The sequence below is a fragment of the Aspergillus pseudotamarii genome (genome assembly GCF_009193445.1).
Source record: "Aspergillus pseudotamarii strain CBS 117625 unplaced genomic scaffold BDV38scaffold_119, whole genome shotgun sequence".
Taxonomy (NCBI): Eukaryota; Fungi; Ascomycota; class Eurotiomycetes; order Eurotiales; family Aspergillaceae; genus Aspergillus; species Aspergillus pseudotamarii.
In genome coordinates, this window is record NW_022475133.1 from 28017 (window position 1) to 48648 (window position 20632).

General features: G+C 45.4%; 6 protein-coding genes across 6 annotated transcripts; 4 read left to right on the top strand and 2 right to left on the bottom strand.

Moving 5' to 3' along the window:
- The first annotated feature begins 316 nt into the window (after window positions 1-316).
- On the top strand, window positions 317-1448 carry BDV38DRAFT_27243 (uncharacterized protein). The gene has a single exon (XM_032057485.1). It carries the CDS (start codon window positions 491-493, stop codon window positions 1304-1306), a length of 816 nt encoding a protein of 271 aa, XP_031907310.1. The 5' UTR covers window positions 317-490; the 3' UTR covers window positions 1307-1448.
- A 209-nt stretch (window positions 1449-1657) lies between these two features.
- On the bottom strand, window positions 1658-2257 carry BDV38DRAFT_288874 (uncharacterized protein; the record flags this gene model as incomplete). The annotated part of the gene is made up of 2 exons (XM_032061120.1): window positions 1658-1693; window positions 1751-2257. 2 exons carry the CDS (start codon window positions 2255-2257, stop codon window positions 1658-1660), a joined length of 543 nt encoding a protein of 180 aa, XP_031907311.1.
- Window positions 2258-2627: 370 nt separating this feature from the next.
- Window positions 2628-5361, bottom strand: BDV38DRAFT_288875 (Six-hairpin glycosidase-like protein; the record flags this gene model as incomplete). The annotated part of the gene is made up of 12 exons (XM_032061121.1): window positions 2628-2734; window positions 2789-2839; window positions 2896-2919; window positions 2976-3384; window positions 3437-3494; window positions 3541-3695; window positions 3742-3817; window positions 3869-4022; window positions 4078-4931; window positions 5008-5072; window positions 5125-5242; window positions 5297-5361. 12 exons carry the CDS (start codon window positions 5359-5361, stop codon window positions 2628-2630), a joined length of 2136 nt encoding a protein of 711 aa, XP_031907312.1.
- Window positions 5362-6753: 1392 nt separating this feature from the next.
- BDV38DRAFT_290432 (MFS general substrate transporter) lies at window positions 6754-8399 on the top strand (the record flags this gene model as incomplete). Its single annotated transcript, XM_032061470.1, has 2 exons — window positions 6754-7017; window positions 7091-8399. 2 exons carry the CDS (start codon window positions 6754-6756, stop codon window positions 8327-8329), a joined length of 1503 nt encoding a protein of 500 aa, XP_031907313.1. The 3' UTR covers window positions 8330-8399.
- Window positions 8400-13278: 4879 nt separating this feature from the next.
- BDV38DRAFT_288877 (serine protein kinase) lies at window positions 13279-16536 on the top strand (the record flags this gene model as incomplete). The annotated part of the gene is made up of 3 exons (XM_032061122.1): window positions 13279-13753; window positions 13811-14374; window positions 14426-16536. 3 exons carry the CDS (start codon window positions 13279-13281, stop codon window positions 16534-16536), a joined length of 3150 nt encoding a protein of 1049 aa, XP_031907314.1.
- Window positions 16537-17970: 1434 nt separating this feature from the next.
- On the top strand, window positions 17971-19650 carry BDV38DRAFT_276117 (uncharacterized protein; the record flags this gene model as incomplete). Its single annotated transcript, XM_032058152.1, has 3 exons — window positions 17971-18867; window positions 18921-18960; window positions 19022-19650. 3 exons carry the CDS (start codon window positions 17971-17973, stop codon window positions 19648-19650), a joined length of 1566 nt encoding a protein of 521 aa, XP_031907315.1.
- Between the last annotated feature and the right edge of the window lie 982 nt (window positions 19651-20632).

Here is a 20632-nt window from a genome sequence, read left to right on the forward strand (position 1 = left end):
AGTAGCATTGTTGAAAAAATAGATGCAGGCCTCAGATGAGCTACCTGATTGTGTTTTAGTCCACGCCAGGTACATGATGCAATTGGGTGAGACGTGACGTTTACGAGGTCGCTCCACTTTTACGAGGTATGGTCGTTCGTATCAGCGACACCCTTGAAAGATCGACAGATGGTCGTTGGAGAGATAAAAATAAACTACTCCTTGAAGATAGTCTCTCTATGATCTGGTGTTGATCGTCATTTCCACTGTTCCACTCAGATGAGTATCTTCATATATTCTGACCCATTAGACCTCGTATGGCAGAGCGTTCTATGTTCGCATCATGGGCACAAACTAGGTTAGTCAGGGAAAGGTATGGGACAAGGATATATAAAGATGGCACCTTGGGGCGGAGACTTGTGAGTACATGAGGTAAACCAACAGAGATCCCATACCCTCGACTCTTTCATCCAATTCCCCGCTACCCAGCGAATCCAGTCTTGATTTAATCATGAAATTCCATCTCTGGGCTGTCGCCCTCGCATCGGCACTCTGTGTCCAAGCCAACGAATGGCACGCCTATTACCGCCTCGATAGCAAAGCATACCAGACAAAATTTGATCAAATGGTCTCGCAAGGCTATAGACTCAACTCAGTCAGCGGGTACGAGTACAATAAAGAACCAAACTTTGCCGTTATCTTCGAAAAGAGGCCCTCCCCGGCCTGGAAGTCTCACCATGGGATGACCTCCGACCAATACCACCAAAAGTTCGAAGACTACCTGAAGCAAGGATACCGCGTTGTCCAGGTCAATGGCTACACAATCGATGGAAAGGACCGCTACACTGCTATCTGGGAAAAAGACTCATCTGTCCCTTGGATCTCGCGTCATGGAATGAACAAAGAATGGATGCAGAAATATTTCGACAAGTACCTGGAGGAGGGATACAGAATGACCCATGTTAGCGGGTATGAGGTTGACAATGAGAGTCGCTATGCTGCTGTTTGGGAAAAGCGGGATGATCCTACTCCCTGGGTTTCTGCTGGGGAACTCAACTCGACTGCTTACCAGGCTACGTTTGACAAACATGTGAAGGATGGGTACCGACTTGTTGACGTGGACGGGTATCAGGTCGGAGATGAGGTCATGTATGCGGGAATTTGGGATAAGTCTGCATCTGGTGCGTGGGTAGCAAGACACGGTGTCGAGTCTTCCAAGTTTCAGGCTGAGTTTAACAAGTACCGTGATGAAGGCTATGTGTTGAAGACTTTTAGTGCCTACAATGATGGGACAGCGGATCGCTATGCTGCTATCTGGGTTAAATAGCTTTGGAGCTTTGACCAACGTCATATAGATTCTCGAGAAATCAGATGTACATACAGAGATTTGAGTAACTGTTGATCGCTGCTATTTTGGACAGGCTTGCTTATCAACTTTACTTTTGTATAGATATCCCGAACTGGTCACCTAAAAATCGAACTAAAAGGTCTAGCAACACATAATATTTAGCATATATCATATCATATTATCTTGGAACCAGAGAGAACTACATACGATCCTAAAATAGAACAATATTTCGTTACTTCTACACTGCTTCTGGAATCACACTCATTGGCCTATCTGTAGTCACCACCGTTATTCTCCAATAGTTGCCGACACTCTTACTAACACATTTCGTCAAACCGTTGGCGTCGACCCTCCATACGAATGGATCTATCGTCGTTAGTGTTCCACCATATAGTTATCCAAGAACAGGAAGAGCCATCATACCGTTTGATCATAGCACCCTTCAGGTGTTTCATATCCATAAGCCCCCGTGTTTATATACAGCGTATCCTCCCCACAAACAAACCACGCAGCGGTATTCTGCCGATCAATATCCTCTGCCGTCCAGGTAACCGCGTCTCCTTGAAAGGCAAAGGTTCCATATACGTTCTCAGTTTCATTGAACCAGGTTTGTAAAGCTCGTTGTGTTTTGTTTGCAGGATCCTCTACGTTCATGTAAAGTTGCTCGGTGCCGGTATTGTAAACAAGCTGGCCTGAGACAATATTGAACTGACCAGCATTTGTGTTAGTGGCTAGATGGGCAGGCCCAGGTGTGGCGCTTGGGATGGTCTGGAGGTAGCTGTGGTAGTAGGGCGTTTCGACGGCGCGGATGAAGTACCAGTCCGATTGAAGCGTGGGTAGGGTTGAGGTAGCTGTGGTGGTGGCTGTAGATGTTATAGTTTGCGCGGATGCCTCAATGGCAAGAAGTGCAAATGCTAATTTGGGAAACATCTTGTCTCCATGTAAGTGAACGGCTTGGAAACTTGCTCTATTTAGAATATGGGTGGCAAATCACTCGGATTTATAAGAATTGGCTTAGGGCTACGGCGGGCCGGCAGATCGGTACGACAGCCGCGGAAATTTGCTATTCTTCCGTTCCGTGACCAAAAGAGCAAGTGTCTATATGAAACTACTTGCAAGTTTCATGTTGGTGATCATTGCTTAATTGTATCTAGAACTGCTGCAAGAATGCCGTTTATGCCGGCGGAAATACAAAGCATTACGTTCCTTGTCAACCCATTGGTTGGGTAAATAGCTATATCAATTTCGGATCCCTGCATATCATACTTTCATACAACACCCAAAGGCGACTAGAAGCAACCTACGGTGCTTTGAGCAATCCTTCATGGTTGACTACCCAACTGCCGTCCGGAGGAAACCCGGGAGCATCGCCCTGAGATCCTTCCCAGCCGGCAGCCATGTATGCCACTATTCTTCTTAGTACAATGACTACATTTGGATATCTATGTATAGTGCACTTACCAGCATATAGTAGCCCAGCATTACCAGGCATGAAGGGGGGAGGCGTTCCTCCTACGTTGGAGGCTTGCGTTAGGAACAGCATTATTAAGGATTTCACCATAACTTACCATCTCCTCCACGCTCGGCAAATCCTGGAGCAGACCCATTAGCAATTAGGCTCAATATGCATATACAGAGTGGGACACACCAGCATCATCAAAATTCCAATAGTCATATGCGGTCAAGTGATATACCGCTCGTTCTGAATCTCCCAGCCGTGCCGCATTGATCGCAAGAACGGGTCTACCCCATCCCCTAATCTTGTCGTCTGTCCAGACTTCCCATACCTTCTTGGCCGTGTCAGAAGCAACATCCGGGTCAACTGCTGGTGTGTTAGGGAGGATGCCTTGAAGCATAATCAAGCTCCGAGGGTCTCCGGTTAGAGAGCTATCATTCCACCATGAGCTATTCAATCCCTCGTAGACGGCATACAAACCATCAACTTGCGGGGGTGTAGCAAGCCCTTCCGCGACCACTGTCCATTTCTCGGGAATTGGCTGGTTGAGTTTCTTTTTCCATTCACGTGCGACATCAAGCCCATATCGCCAATATGCAGTCTAAGAATATGTTAACGTGAGTAATATATCTGGGTAGTCAAGCTATGCTAACTTCATATGCAAGATTGAGGCTTCCAGACGGAGGTGTGTTCTCAGTCACGCCGTATGCCCTGAGCATGTTAGATAGGTCTATAGGCAGATGACAAATGCACATACGGCGGTCCTAGATCATAATAGCCTGAGCTTGTATTTTTCCAGGCATATGAGGCCATATAATCAGCTGTGGCCGTTAGAACGCGGTCCCATCGTTCAAGGGTCTCGTGTGTTGGAGCTGCTTGATAAGCTAGCGTTGCCAGGTACATGGGATGAGGCTGCTTCTATTAGTACAGAGCCGCCTTTCCTAGCACATTGACGTACCTGTTCCCACAATAGAAGACCATTGATGCCACCGGGAGAGCTCACTCCGGTCTCAACGTCAGTCATTTTTGGCCAACTAAAAGATGTCAGTTCATGTGTGGATTAGTCAGAATTGGTGATAGCAGACCGTGCGCCATCCCACCCCATAGACTTTGCCCGTGCAATTGATGATGGCAGTAGTGTCTCATATAGTTCCGGGAAGATGTTATCGAATTGTTCCTGCCGACCCCATGTCGCCCAGTGCGCGTTGTGCCAGACCACCATTTCCATGTGAAATTTTCCTGGCCGTACTATTAACAACCCAGCATCCCAATGCAGTAACAGAGTTATACTAACCATACCACCCATTATTCATCAGGCCGCTCTCCTGGGGTGACTGTCCCTTAGCCGCGCTATTCACCCGCACGTGGTATTGTGATAGGATGATGCGACGCTGGAGCTCATCTGCTTTAGAATTAGATGAGGAGGTGAGGTCGATAAATCCTCCTTGAGTCCAGTACTGGTTCCATGCTGTGGAGCTACGCTGCTGGACCACAGCTGGTTGATCGACCATTTGCCTTTTTGGTGAAAAGTTTGCCGTGAATGCCATGGAAGATGACGATCTGGATTTGATGGTGTACCTATGGGTTGCATTGTGTTGACGAGAAACCCGTAGTGGTTGTCCAGAACCCCACCGCAAATTGAGATAGTAATTCGTTTCCTGCAACTCGTGTCGAATATGTGCGCCATTCTTTCCCGTGTCTCCCTCAATGCGGGTAGTATGATTTTGGGGAAAATCGTAGACTCCAGCAAAAACTTCATATTTATACTTGGTTGAGTGAATTGGCGGATATGGAAAGTCTAACTCAACGGCCAAATCACCCGATGTGATTAGGTTTGACTCGATTTCAAAGACTACCGAGTCTGAATCTAAGTCTCCTTGAGTCGCCACTTTGACTAACTGACCTTCAACCTTGAACGTTGAGGAGATGACTCCTGTCCATAGGTCGAGCTCCTGTCGTGGCTCCGTAATTTGAGATGCGGAGACAAGTGAGCCTTTATATTGTAGCCCTATGCGTCCTAGATTTATGCGGTTGGGATTGCCAGTGAGCCATTGCGATACTTCAGGGAGGTCAGGATCCGGAATATCGTATGACACGTTCCGTCCATGCGTCAACATGGGGACTCCATGATAATCCTCAATTTTCTCCCTATGGGAACGTTAAAGAGATAAGCCAATCAAGGCACGAAAGAAAATGGAAAAAGGTAACTGGAAGTTTTACCCACCCATTGCTTGGTAGAGAATCATTATGCCAGCCCCAGCTGGACAATGTGTTGAATGGCAGAAAGGTCTGCTTGCCTTGTGAGCCCCCATATCTGAATTTATGCGTCGGGGACTCATACCTGCAAACCTGTATTATCAACATTGAATGCAAAGTTACCATTGCCCACTTGGAGAGGTGTCGTCTCATTGGTGATCAGACTGGCGCGGACTACATTGTATTTGGACACTATACGTTGCCTTCTTGGGTTAGCTGGAATGCAGATTCAGGATGAGGGTTGCGGTGAAACTTACCGGTCAATACTCCCCAGTGCAGGAGCTGATGCGAGGAGAAGTAAAAATATGGCATCTAAAACCATCCTGGTGGTATCCTTTTCCTAACAGCATCAGGTTTGTTACGGTGTGCTCGGAAGTGTAGTGTTTTTATATATCCTCGGGATAATGAGACCCGAAAGCTGGGGTAGAAGTTGTACCCCGCAGATCAACCACGATTAATAGATCAATTTTCGCACCAATGACCGGGTTATAATGCGTTTAACGAGCCACGATGGTGTCTTGGTATATACAGGATATAGAGCCATTGTCCAAGTGCCCACAAGCAGCACGTGAGCTGGCCCATCTTTGTAATGTAATGTTGGCTAGAAGATTACGTAACATGGCCATTCGCTGAAACAGTTTGAGCGTCTAATTAAGCTTGAAATGTGAGTTGACTGTGTTCTACTGAATAATATCTATGGTATAGGTAAAGTGCGTTTTTGTTGTGTGCGCGCATATTCCGTCGGCCCACGAGCCCACACTCGAGTTTAGGATGGTGTTCAGGATTACATTATTAGTGTCTAATCAGTTCGCTCATTTAAATAGCCAGCTTAAAAGTTTAAAGGTAGTTTAAGAAGAGGTCTTCGTGCTGCACGGATTTACTGTCGCGCCAACACGTCTAACATTCCGTACACCTTCGGAATGAAAGCCAAGCGAACCTCGCTAACCTTATACATGCAGCCCCGACGATATAGGATGTATATCTATCTTCCCTAATACTGTCCATCTATGCTGTTTAGGGTGTGCGTGCTGTCGCTGGGCACATAGAAACACTTGTACACCGGGTGATAGGGCTCGCAAAATTGAGTTATAAAAGTTGTATCAGTTCAGGAAGCACAAACCAAATAGAAGAAACAGTGGGGTATTTATAGATGTGCTGGTATGCATCGCAACAAAATTCTTGGCTTGGCGAAAGGAGAAAACTTTGACGGCATCTTCCAGCATGTCGGGCGATCAAAAATAGAAACCTATAGTGAATCTGCTCACATCTTTCAGCCCGCGACTTTTGTTCACCAGTCTACCGTAATATCCCTAGCTAGCGGCAAGGGGGATCCACGATGAAATTGATTACAGACAAATTATTAGAAAATCCAGAGTATGGATAGTATGAGATGCACTATTAGACACTAAGCCTTGTCGATCCGCCACTATTCGGCCGTGATCGACATGTAGATCTGCCCCAGTTCAGCTCCCCAATGGCCATCTGCAAGGAATCAATACTATCACCCCCTTAATGAGGAGAACCCTACAGTCTCTTAACCAGAGCGATGCTTCGACTGTCACATTTACGTGTACTACAATTCTCTCCGCAACCTAGTTGTACGCACTGGGCCTATGCTATAACCATTGTGCTTGCAAGCTGAGATACCTCCGGGTCCGACGAAAACCCTAAAACGCCAAACCGAGGCCGGTTCAAAGGATTTTCGCCAGACACAATGGCGACACAGCCGCCGAAGAGCGAGAAAGGCCCTGAAACGACAGGGGATGGTGATGATATTGTCCGGCCACCAGCTGAAGTACCGGAGGCACCATACACTATTCTATCCGAGAGAGAAAAAATATGCACTATCTTAATTGCTTCGTTTTCGGGATTCCTTTCCCCGATATCCGCTACCATCTACTTTCCGGCACTCAATGTACTTGCCGATAAGCTCCACGTTTCGCCCAGCGAAATCAATCTTAGTATCACAGTGTACATGGTAGGTCTGATCCCTCTGGATGCGAAGCACTCTGGCAATATCCTAATCGTCCTGTCGAGAAAAAAAATATTAGATCTTTCAAGCTCTAGCTCCATCATTCATCGGAAACTATTCAGATTGTAACGGCCGTCGACCCGCACTTCTCATTTGCTTTTTCATCTCCATAGCGGCCAATATTGGTCTTGCCTTGCAGAACTCATACCCAGCCCTTATGGTCTTGCGCTGTCTTCAGAGCGCAGGAGCTAGTGGAACTCTCGTCATCAGTGCCGCTACCTCAGCAGATATGGTAGTCCGGTCTGAGCGTGGGAAATACCTCGCCTACTCAACCATAGGTCAAACATCGGGACAAGCTCTGGGACCTGTGATCGGAGGTCTTCTCATTCAATTCACGAACACCCATTCAATATTCTGGTTTTTGGCTGCACTTGCCGGATTTATGACGTTCATGGTAGTTGTATTCCTTCGAGAAACATGTCGAAATATAGTTGGGAATGGGTCAATTCCGCCACAAAAATGGAATCGCCGAATTCTTGATATAGGGCGTCGAAAACAGCCTATGGATAGCGATGATACTCCACGTCCACAGTCTAGACGCCGACCTCTTCCCTTTGAGACGCTCAAAATCTGCCGTGAAAGGGAGACAACGATAATCCTAGTGTTTATCTCCTTTTTCTTCTGTGGATCCACTGTGACACTGAGTACACTACCCGCACAGCTAGAAAGGAAATATGGTTTCAACTCGCTCCAGATCGGTCTATGTTGTCTTCCGTACGCCTTCGGTAGTCTAACATCACGATGGACTATCGGCTATCTCTCGGATTGGAATTTCCGACGTCATGCAAAGCGCAACGGCTTCGAGATCGCCAAGAATCGTCAAACCGATCTCACCGAATTTCCAGCAGAAATCGCTCGTCTTCAGCTCACGTTCCCTTTAGTGTACTTGTCAGCCATCTTCATGATTACATACAGCTGGGTAATGGCATACCAGACCAATCTAGCTGGTCCGCTGATTATGATTTGCTTGGTCGGACATACACTGTCCGGTGGGATCAACACGCTTATGACACTTCTTGTTGATTGCCATGTGCAAAGGCCTGCGACTGCAATCGCTGCCAGCAATCTCCTACGGTTTCCTATCGCCGCAGGTGCTGTTGCTGCCGCGACTCCACTTATCAACAGTATTGGGATTGGATGGGCGGGAACGGTGTTGGCCTGTATTTGGATAGCATCTAGTCCTTTGCTTTGGGTACTTATGAAATGGGGCCATGATTGGCGTCGAGAGGAACTGAGGAAGCGAGAACAAGCGTCATAATCGGAAAACCAGCCGTAAGGACGTTTTGCCTATACGAACTGTTATGATCAATAATATCCGTATTTTCAACAAGGAGTTACATCCTATTGGGTTATAGAGCTATTTATATAAAAAAAGGTCTTTTATACAGTCGATGAGTTGTAACTATACCTCACGATAGGGAATCCAACAACATATTATGAGTTCACATATTCAAGTGCATGGCTCACAACCATCAGCAATTCTTCCGTATCCTTCAACCCAACACTCACCCTGACAATATGTTCCGGTGCATCATCGCTAGCGGCTCAGTCCAATTTGACCGTGAAACTAGGCCTCAGGTGACTGAAATATGGCCCTAATATAACCACGTAGGTCGGGTGCCATCTAATACCAGCCATTATACTCGTAGTATTCTACAGTAAAAAAGCAAACTTTCTTATAGATTTATGTGTTTACGAATAATTTCAAAGGGAGAAGGCTTTGCTCTTTGATTCCAGATTCGTGTAGATTATATAATTCGTAAGCCTTTTGATGATGATTATAAAAACATAACAACAATGCATAAAGAGCCCATACTAACACCTATCTAGATACGGGAAACTAGCGCAAAGCGACCGGGGCATTGGATATGGCCCTTACAATCATACAATACTATACTTGTTTCAGAAGAGGAATTCTGTAATCGAAGCGTGCGCGTACATGAGCCTTCTGGTTAGATTATATCATTACGCTTCAACTTAAGCGAAGCGCCAATTGCTCCAGGTGGGCTACAAGAAAAGCTGTGCAGCAAACTACGACAACGCAATTGATGGTTCAACTCTAAGCGCCGGTTGAATCGTTCTAATGAAACGCCGCAAGCCTACTCCTCCAATCAAACCATGATAATACTCTAGAATCAAGGGGAGTCGTACTTGATCCTTGTTTATTCCTCTTTCCTGCAGGCACAAAGTCCGTCCACGAATCAATACCATTTCCACTACTATCATTTCCCTATCGGAGGCCATCGGTATTTGCCTTAGTCGCTTTATCTGTTGTCTTTTCTCCTACTCTTCAGCCTTCCGCTCCTCCTCTTTTTCCTTTTTTCTTGCCTTGTTCTTAGTGACTGTATTGCACGCAGCCCTAAACATCTTTCCCTCTGTCATCGCCACCGCCTACATCACAACTCTTGTTTCTATTCCCGTCACCCGATTCACCTGCATTGCTTGCACCGTCCCCACAATGCTGGCTTTCATCAGGGAATGCGCTTTTGTCACTGTCATTCGGTAGCGGAGTACCTCTGTTGTACGCCTTGCTTTATTGCCCAGGAGGTTAACCCCCTACAGGAACAATCACAAAGAGGAGCTTTCTCAGCAATCAAGTGAGGTTGACTTCGTAAACAGGAGGATCAGGCTGATGCCCAAGGCTGCTTTGGGCCGCCATGGCCTCCCTGCCAACAAGAGGGTCAATACTGCTGGCAAGGGGCTTGGCGGCAACGACAGTCTCGGATTCTATGTTCCAGTTGGATTTGCCCGTTACAGCCAACGCAGGGCAGTAGTTTGACTTTTACCTAGCTCTACCCGAGTGCAGATATGCCGATAGTAAAGTGCATTCCTACCATGACAATGAAGATTCAGCCTGGCGCGGTCAGGCTTTATCGCACTAAGCTGATCAATTTTTTAACCGACAATATATAAAGCCACCCTTTTGTTACAGATTAATTGGTGACCTACTAAATCAGGATTATGGTCCGCCAATGTCTTGTCTTCGGTAGATACTTGCAGCTCGTTTAGTCCTGAATATCTTGTCTTTCTCCAATCTATATACTGATCAATCGACGAGACTTAGAAGATATAAGTTATATCACCCAGCCCATATCGGCTGTGGTACAAAGCAGCACGGTCTCACTCCTTAGTTATAAGTGGCCTCAGGTCGATAAGCAGTATAGCAAGGACCAGAATACTCCAAGGCTAAGGATCTATTCAGTAGAGTCCTGGCTTTATACTAAAATAATGTCTTTACTCAGACAGGAACTATCTGTATTACCTATTATCAATCCTCAAAATTCTCAGTGGTTCCAATCAGCAGTAATCACTACCCAGATTATACTATCACGGAGGGTTCAGTATAGTCGAGCCGGGCCACCGAGAAGTATCACAACCAGCCCAAACCGCAACTCAGGCAGTTCAACTATACCTAAGAAAGGGAGAAAATTGAGATTCTCGCGGGTTATCGATCCCCGCAAAGTCAGCTATAAGATACAGAAGACAAGATTCTAAGAGATCTTATATACTATACTTAATAAGAAGAATCTAGGTATATTCTGAATCTTACTATATTAGGGTACCAGTATCAATTCTCTAATATTACCAGTTAAAATTATTAACTTATATAATAAGAAGAGTATCTGGTAAGAGATCAATCGCGTGTAGTATAGCTATAGAGAGTAATAGAGAAAGTATATACCACTTCTAAAAGTTAAGAAAATAGATATTGTTAAGATAAATAATTAATTAATATACCTGAGCAGAAAGTTACTATTACTATTATATATAACAAGCTTTCTATTACTGGACAGAATCAGCGAAGTATCAAAAATCTTAAATTCAGAAATAGATATATTGATAAGTTTACAAAGAAAGATTTATATATCAAAAAGCAAAGGCTTGAACAGGATAGTAATAGCTATTAGTTATAAGAATATCTATATCCTTACAGTCTTACTATAGGTAAAATAAATTACACTGGTAAATATAGATTATGGAAGTGACTGGGACTCAAACTACACAGAAGACAGATTCTTTAAAGTTAAAAGAAACTTGGTATACCTGAATCTATATTTACAGTTAAAGTTTCTTTTCACACAATCTTAATCTGCAGTACTATTTAATTTGCTGAGTAGAGAACTTGTCCTCAGTTAACTGTATACTTTCGAATATCGATTGAAATTTGGTAACTCTAACTGGGATTACAGAGATGGCAGCTTTAGGCTTCGTAACGATACTCAGGGTGTCAGACACGCAGAGACGATGTATGAATGGATGGATGGTAAGCGAGTAAAGCGGAGCCTGTACGATGTTTCACTTCAAATTAGGTATGAGAGGCCGATAGAATCGCCATGACTATCTGTGTATGAGCGCTTTGTTTAGTCTTTCTTCGGTTTGTTGATTCTGTTGAGCTTCTAAGTGCTGTACATGTGAAGGTTCGGGCTTTGAGAAAAATAAGCAACATTAGTCCTTGCAACTTTGTCAAACCCACAAGTTCATGAGCGGGTTTTCCAAGAGGCCTATTGATTCAGGAAGTCATTCAGTCGCCCCTGGGAAGCTGCTCTGACGATCCTAAAATGAAGCCTTCTATATGTAAATGCCGATCCTATTCGGCGAAGCATCCAGCCACCAAGTCTATACCAGTGCATGGCTTTATTTATTCATTTCAAAAGAGAAAAGGAAGCCAAAGAAAAGAAAATTCACATGTAACGTTTTATGGTACTCTTCTCGCACCCTTTCTTTGCCAAACAATCCCGGCAAAGTTGGGCAACCTTGCTTTTCTCCTTGGGTGGGGTAAATGTACTCTGTAGGTATTGTGGTATTATGTCCTAGAATGTGTTTACTGCTAGAGAAATACTCGATCAGATAATTGTTTTTGTGTTTTTCTTTTAGCACTCTATTCGGTTCTTTGATGTGTACTCTGTATTTTGTCAATTGGTCTTCTAATTACGTTTTTATGTCTCTGTTAAAGGTAGTGGTATGGGCAAGGTCCTATGAGTATGTAAGGTAAATCTTTCTTACTTAAACTGTACAGGTAGCTGAAGTAGATAAGAATATTCAGGGAGTACCCAATCCAGGCTATTGTAGGAGGTGGTAAGATATCCTACTTTATATACCCTGGAGTCTTGTTATAGTGCAACACGTCAGTGTTGAATACTTGAGTTAGTAGGCCATGGAAGGAGAACGGGGCCGGCGAGCCCATCGACTGGACTGATTTTGATGAGCAAGCAAATGTGTTTTAAGCTACCTTTACACACAAGACTATTGTGTAGTCGACTCACCGCTTGACCAGCACGGCATATGTTGGAACACAGATGATAGGAAGGTAGGCGAGGCAACATTATAACGGAGGTGGTCAGCTAATTAAATCCACAGTCAATATCGGCGTCGAACCGATATCCGTCGTTACAGAATCGCCCGCCTCTAATACTGGATCTGTAGATAAACCAACGTCTAATAGGTCTTTAACTCCCTTGAGCCAGTGCCTCCGAGTTGGTTTACCAGCAGAAACTTCCCAGACTGCAGCGGGCGGTAAGGCGCAGGTGACCTGGTGATACTGATTCAGAAGATCACCTGGACAGGGTCTAAGTATAGAGCTTTTCCAAACCTTGCTCTCGCAGAAGGTCGATGTCCGTGAAGGCGACTGGTCCAGAGATTATGATTTTCTGGTAATTGGTTTTGTAGAAGATCTGACCTTAATATAAGTGGCCATGTCACAATCCCCTCAGCTTGGATGCGTCCTCTGCGTTATTAGTGGGAGGTTGGGGAGGGGGAAAGGTGGGGGGAACAACACAGCTCTGATGATTGAATTTGTCATTACATGCAGTAGAATTAAATAGGTGCAGCTGAGTTCAGCTAAGCCAAATAACAGCAACAGTAACTATGTATCTTTGGTTGGGTGTGGAAACCCATCCCAGGGTTTCAGGGTTTCAGGGTGGAGAAGGGTCGATCGATGATCGCTGGAGTCTCCCGCTGACCGCCGGCAACCCCGCTTCAGTGCTCAGATGTGCCCTATAGTGCATATAGTGGGGTTGGATAAGCTCGAGACACTGCTCCAGATCGGCTAACTTGCTTTCAGTTTAGAAAGAGAAAGAAATCCGAAACGCTAGTCTCCTTAACTTAAAGACCTTAAAAGAGTCCCTGCAAATAGAAGAGAATAGGATAGCTTTATTCTGTTTTCACCGTTCATCACAAGTTATCATTATCTTATAGATTCTATTTACTATGGCTTGTATATTGCCAAATAACAATTATGCTTACCACAGTAACGAAAAGGCCACAATTATCCTGAGCACTGAGAAATACACTATCGACGACACGTTCAAGTTCACCACAGGTACCTGTCTGATTTATGCAGAGACGATCGAAATTACCTCTAGCATCACTCAGCACGGCAAAAGCATTGGCCTCTTTTGCCATACGCTCATAATCCCAAGTCGAGTCACCATTGATGTTTCTGGTGACAACGGTAAGGCAGGCGACAGTCATGTTAATCAAGATGGTGGACAGGGAGGAAACGGCGGAAATGCTGGAAATGTTTGGATTTGCGTCCAATCCCTTCCGAGAGAAAATCCTTTCCAGAACCTGGAGATCAAGGCGTATGGCGGAAATGGTGGCAGGGGTGGCGACAGTACTCCATCAAAGGACGAAAAAAGCAAAAAAGGCAAAGGGGGAAATGGCGGTAATGGTGGAAATGGAGGTAGGCATACGTGCCCAGATTGTCCCATGAAAAGATAGACATATTGACCTGGTCTAGGTAACATCGAAGTGTTGTTTGGAACAGCAGAAAATGACGCTGGTTATGCTTTGATGGAAATCCAAACGCGACCATGGCCGGAGCAAGCTTTGTGCTTGACAGAGACAGTGCTTTCAGACAGTCTGACGGGTTACCTCTCAAAGGAGAACATACAGCTCCTTGAGATTTTCAAGAGCCTCAGTGGTGTACTTCAATCCCTGGCTCGCCAGCTTGAGATCTTATCCACAGGAGGTGATAGCAAGGAGGTCCAAACCACTGCTTCTTCCCTCATGCAGGAGGTGCTCACCAACCTGGCGGCAAAGGATAAAGCGCCAAAGAATGTCACCACTGAAAGCGTCAGTTCTCTTCAAGTGATACTAGAGTCGGTTCGCTCTCTCAACCGAAAGACGGGAAACCTTGATGCAAATAAGACCCTTAAAGATGCTAAAAAGCACATCGAGACCGTCGCCCCTCAGCCGGATTCTGAGATAGTTTTGCTCACGAAAGGCCTTCAGAAGCGTCTTTATAGAATTGTATTAAACATGGAGGGGTTTGCCTACGACATCACCAAGTTGAATTCCAAAGGTGGGTATCTGAATCAATCGGTTAAGCTTGTTCTCCAGCTGACAATATTAGGTACCGGGGGTTTTAATGGCATCGGATCCGAAAATGGTACCAGCGGCAAAGCTGGACAGAAAAGTGGCCAGAGCCGTGCTCGAAACCTGCCTTTCCGGGGCACAGAGGAAGACGTTGATGTTTTGCAAGCCTATGTTTTCCCCGAACATTGTCAGATGCTCTTGAACAAAGCCGACGATTTGTTCTTCAGCAGTAATACCGAGACCTGGAAGAGCGCATATGCACTCTATAACACTTTACTTAGCCGTCTTCAAATGCTAGATGGCTTCCAGGGTAATAGCTCCTCTGGCTTTTTCACTGCCCTGAAACAGCTGGAAACTGAGCTAAATATAACACACAACCCCATCACGCAACTGAGATCAGTATACGATCAGGCAAATAGTCGTCGCAATCGATTACTCTTGGGCCAAGATATGTTTGGGCACGTCGATAGTTGGGTACCTCGCCTGTCATTTGGCTTCTTTGCCCAGTCGGTTGAGGAGCGGTTCAGGGTGGTCAAATCAGTAGAGGATCTGACATCAGCATACGAAGACGCCTTCCAGAAGAACAAAGACGTTCGTACTGTAGTCAAACAAGGCATTAGCAAGATGGCGGATGCCCAAAAAGAGGCCCAGGCCAAGACCGACCTTCTCACCTCCCCGAACGGTCCACTAGTCAGTGGCGTCAATAAGATCGCCTTGCTGACCAGGGATATGAACATGAAGCGGCAGCTGCTCACGAAGAAGTTGGCAAGTATTAAATTTGTTTTGAAGAAATTCGACTGGACGATCATCCTTGACGCAGGGTCTACGCTGGTCTCGACTGCCCTGAATCCGAAATCTATTCTCGGTGGGATTAAGCAAGGCTACGAGATATACCAAAAAGCAACAGACAATTCAACAGCGAAAAATATTCATGGCGACGCAGTGAAGAAAGAGTACATCATCGACCAGCTCGCACAATGTTCCGACACATTTGAATCGCTGGAAAATGCCCTCAAGACAAGGAAGAACAATCAGATTGACATCACTGACCCGGGGGCCTTGAAGACTTTAGCTACAAAGGAGAATATCGAGAAGATTCTTCGCGAGTTCAAGAATGCCATTGTGGAGAAAGACAAGAAGGAAATAGAAAGCGCCTTGGATGACTTCATTGCTGTTACTTTAAACCGCAACAACGCTGTTCTGGATTACAATGCCTCTCTCCAACTGCTAGTTGAAGCAAGCAGTGCTCTGGAATATAGCAAGAGCCAAGGCGAGTCTCTGGGACAGAAGGGGCTTACCCTCGATCCAAAAACTCCAGCAATTTGTTTCTGGCTACGCAAGACACGCGATAACATGAGGCTAGAGCTTATGCAGCGCTTGAACTACGAATGCCGTGCTATCAAATTCTGGGGACTGAGAGAGAAGCTCGAGTATTTCAGCCCAGGTCCCCTTCGTTCTGTAACAGAACTACAACAGGGTCAATCACAGTTGAAGGCGGCCTATGAGGATAGTCTCAACGGCTATGCTAACAACATTCGCAACGTATGGCCGCGTACTGACAATGACCAGGGCTTGTTTTACGAGTTCAGCAATACAGAGTTGAAAGCTTTTAAGCAGCGCCAGCTACTTATCAGTTCCAAAGGCGATGATGGAGTCTACGCCGCAAGTATCCGGCTGAAGCCAGGTGCACATCCGTTTGGTACTGGTCGTGCAGATATCAGGATTAACCAGGTACGCTTGTGGCTCCTTGGAGTCAAAGTAGAAGCCGACAATATGGGTAGTGAGCGACTGATGGTGAAGATTTCCCATGCTGGAAATGAAACCTTGGAAAACACCGAGAGACAGGCACTTGAGTTCTCTCACGACGCCGTCAATATACAGTTTGTATACGATACGGCCAAGGTCAACACGCGAGCCGACTTTCGTACAGATGTCGTGTTCGGTAGGCAAGGACTCGAGAATGATTGGAGTGGTGGTAACCGTGAACCGACTGCCTCGACGTTTGCTGCGATAGGACCGTTTACTGAGTGGCGTTTCTCTATCCGCGAGTCGCAGAACGCCGGCTTGGATATGGGTTCAGTGACAGCTGCATATGTTGAATTCCGGGGAGCCAATCGGCCTTTCTCGGTCGATTACCGAAAGGTGTGAATGAAGGGACTGAGGGATATTGAAGTGTGTACCTATTGATGCCAACAATGTGATTCACATAACAGTTGGAATTGTCCAATTGGACTTATGCCAACCCGCCACTATCATTATCTGATACTAGAACTCCAGAATGTTAAAGATAAATCGGATCATGGTGCCCTCCAACGGTAAAGGATCGAGTGCGTTCACATCATCAACTCGACGGTTGATTGGCTCGAAATCAGCATAGCCACAAGCACCCTCGGTGTCGTTAGCTTCTTCCTTCAGTCTTCGGACTGTCTGGGCGAAAAGGTCGTTTTTCAAGTTACCCCTCTCTTTCTATACTGCCTCTTCTTCTGCTTCTGCTTCTTCTTGTGCTTCGTGTGCTTCTTGTTTCAAAGCCTCCTGGAAGGTAGGGTACGGTATTGAGTATCTATTAGAGTAAGAATATTACATTACATGTTTTGCTACTACAAGTTTCGCGTGATCCAAACGTCAATACCCCTCCTTCCCCATCCTGAGAGGAAAGACCTGTGAATCATGACGCAAATATGTTACAAACCGGCTCTCCTCGCAACCATTCTCTTCTAGTATTGGTGTTAGAAGACCTTCGAAACGGCGAGCTAGGGCTTGACACTTAGTGGTCTTATCCTGCCGTTCAATCCGTAGCCGTAAGATGGTTTTCACAAACCTATGATCATCACCGCTGTTGATCCTTAGCGTAGTATCACTTGGTATGTCGCCCCAGCCAGACTCCGTAGTGATCCGTAGTATAAGGTAGGTAAAGACCACCAGAATGACTTGGGATTATGAGCGTATGGCAAAAGAGGCCAATGCTTTTGCTGTGTTGGTGATGCTAGACGTAATTTCGATCGTCTCTGCATCAACGAGACTGGTAGCTTTTCGGATTTCTTTCTCTTTCTAAACTGAAAGCAAGTTAGCCGATCTGGAGCAGTGTCTCAAGCTTATAAAACCCCACTATATGCACTATAGGGCACATCTGAGCACTGATACTTTTCTTGAGAAGCAGGGTTGCCGGCGGTCAGCGGGAGACTCTAGCGATCATCGATCTTAAGAAGCAGGGCTGCCGGCGGTCAGCGGGAGACTCCAGCGATCATCGATCGACCCTTCCCCACCCTGAAACCCTGAAACCCTGGAGTGGGTTTCCACTCCCAACCAAAGATAGTTACTGTTGCTGATGTATGGCTTAGCTGAACTCAGCTGCATCTCTTTAATTCTACTGCATGTAATGACAAATTCAACTATCATGTGAGCTGTGTTATTCCCCCCACCTTTCCCCCCACTAATAACGCAGAGGACGCATCCAAGCTGAGGGGATTGTGACATGGTCACTTATATTAAGGCCAGATCTTCTACGAAACCAATTACCAGAAAACCGTCATCTCCTTGAAATCAATTCCTTCAACCTGAACATTCTCATATTTACCTTGCAAAATGGCAACTCAACTTGAATTCTCCGCGCTTAGAGACGCGATGAAGGGCTTACAAACAACCGAAGGTTACGATGTTCTGGTGTCTTACTCTGAGGAAAAAATTAATCAGTTTCTCCGGGCGCGCTCAGAAGAACTGAAGTCAGTCCTGGAAATTGGCCCACTCAGGACATCTGTCAAGTTCTTTGGCAGGAAATACGATGTTGACATTTACATGAGTTTGGACCATCCTCTTCTTCAATTCGCGGACGACCGTGGAAACATTGTTCTGAAATATAACATCCAAAAAGCACACTATGAGGATATAAAGACCAAAGATACCACCACCTTTCCCGCCGGCATGGTGTTAAGCTTTGATACAAAATTTGCCAATGCCACTGGTACAGTGGAATCAAGTCAGAGCAAGGATGGATTCGCGGGAAGTGGGAAAACCGCATCGGCAAATGAACTAGTTATCATCAACCCAAACGAGAAGAACGTGTCACAGGGTGTCTGCATCACCTTTGAGAAAGCCTCGGTCGATTTAATAGGCACCACGGACGCTTCCAAGGAGGCTGTTCAAGATAATTTATTCGTGTTAGGTGCTCTCAAAAAGTACTTCCAGGCTAATGCCGAACTCAAATACTATGTCGCCGGTGTTTCCAATGAATACAAACCAGAGTCAGGATCTCATTCCTTACAGCCTCGCTCATTTTCTTTCAGCACATTGAAAGGCAATACTCCAAAGGATAAATCGGCCTTGTGTATGTGGATCTCAGTGAAAGAAGGAACAAACCGAGACCAAAGCTCCAATAAGGACTTCACATCTATATTCCATGCCACGGGTTTGATTCCTATTCCCAGCGGACGCAGTTGCAGCATTATTATGCACAATGATTTGGTTGCCAAACAATTCTTTATGGTAAGGCTACCCTCATTTATGTTTCTAAGTCAAGATTGCTAACAACAGCACAGTCTGGTCTAAGCACAGGGTTCAAGAATATGTCTAGTAATGGTAAGTCACAGTAAAGCCCATTAGAGCAAATCACAACTAAATCATAACGTCGGGTTTGCAGGTGAATTGAAATTCAGTGGAAACATGGTAGCCGATGATGTTGTAGTCCCGGCGAGACCTCGGACCAATCCTGTTAAAATGGATGGTATTACATTCAGCCCGTCTAAACCGGTGACATCAATCTCTTTCAGCAGCGACATCAATTCCAAGGCTCACAAGATAAGCTACACCAGCGATGAGCAGCATGTGGACTGGTCATATTACACAACTACCGTCGGCATGAACGGCGAGCGGTGGATGGTAGAACACCATGGCACAACAAATCTTGTGTTTGGATGGACCGCAACAGGCTCATGGAAAGATAGAAAGACCACTGGTCACCCTAATATGCTCGGCCTCGAGTGGACAGGTGACAAAGATTGGACGATCACTAAATCTGCGAAGGACCAAGAATGGTGGGAAGTTATCACTGGGGGCAGCACCAATATTCCTGAGAATCTTCAGAACTTAACGGTCCCCCGTCCGAATGTGGATCTGGAGATGAACACACTCGACTATTTTTTGACTACGAACTTACTTTATCCGGGCAAGCACATCTTCAACGCTGATGATCCTTCTTCAGCCAGCACTGACAAAGGACTTGCCCTTCCTCATGACTTGATTTTGACTGGCGAAACCAAGATCAATTGAAGCTTCCTGTTTGTTAGTGCCTCGCTATTTTTCAGAAATAGAATTACCCACCAGGTGGCAATCAGCACAAGGGTTACAAATTATAGCCTTTCAAGTATCTGGGAATGTTGTGGGATCGTATAGTCAATAATCTGAATATTTGAAACCACTCCTGTGCGATACATCCAGTCGCTACTGTTTACGCTGATGCCATGGTTTTGTTGCAGTACAGAAGAAGAAAAGGATCTTGGAATGACAATATTTTTATACCAACTTAATAACCTCCTCCTTGTGTCCACTGAGAAGAATCCCCAATGCCGGAGAATAATTGGAAGAAGACCCTCAGTTCCGCACTACACTGCGCCATGTTGGCATTCATTATCACTAGCTTTGTCAAGAACTGCCAGCTAAAAGAGTAAAACTCGATTGGACTGCTACTGCGAAGATGCCTGCTGACGGCCTCACCAAGATCCTCCCAACTCAACGCCATGCTGAGTTCATCCGAATGCTTGGATTGGTGGATTTGGGACCTACTCTGGCCTCATATTTACCTAAACAAAGCAATTAGGCACGCCTAGCCTCATTTCTGTATATTCGGCTATTAGCACCTAGTTATCCGGGGTTCATGACTGTCGTCCAGGCTGCTGTTTATGTTATTATTATTTTATGAGAAGTTGTACTTGATATATCTATGTTAGTATATATTTTTTGGACTTTAGTAAGACAGATCTTTCGTTTTTTCTCTGGTTATTTATAAGTATGGTCCGCAACTCTCTACGAGAGCAGGCTGCGCGATAGATTTGTGAGAATTGGGTTTCATCCCACCTACTAGGCAGATGTCTTTGTATTTTCAGTTATGGAGGATCTCTTCGCTTAATACAGATGCGAATTCTTCGAGAAGACTGGATGACCTGTCAAGAAATGGGAGAATAGATGTCTTCAAACGCCACAGGCTAGCAGAGGGAGCTGTTGTTACTGGCCATTTATATGGACCATATGATGT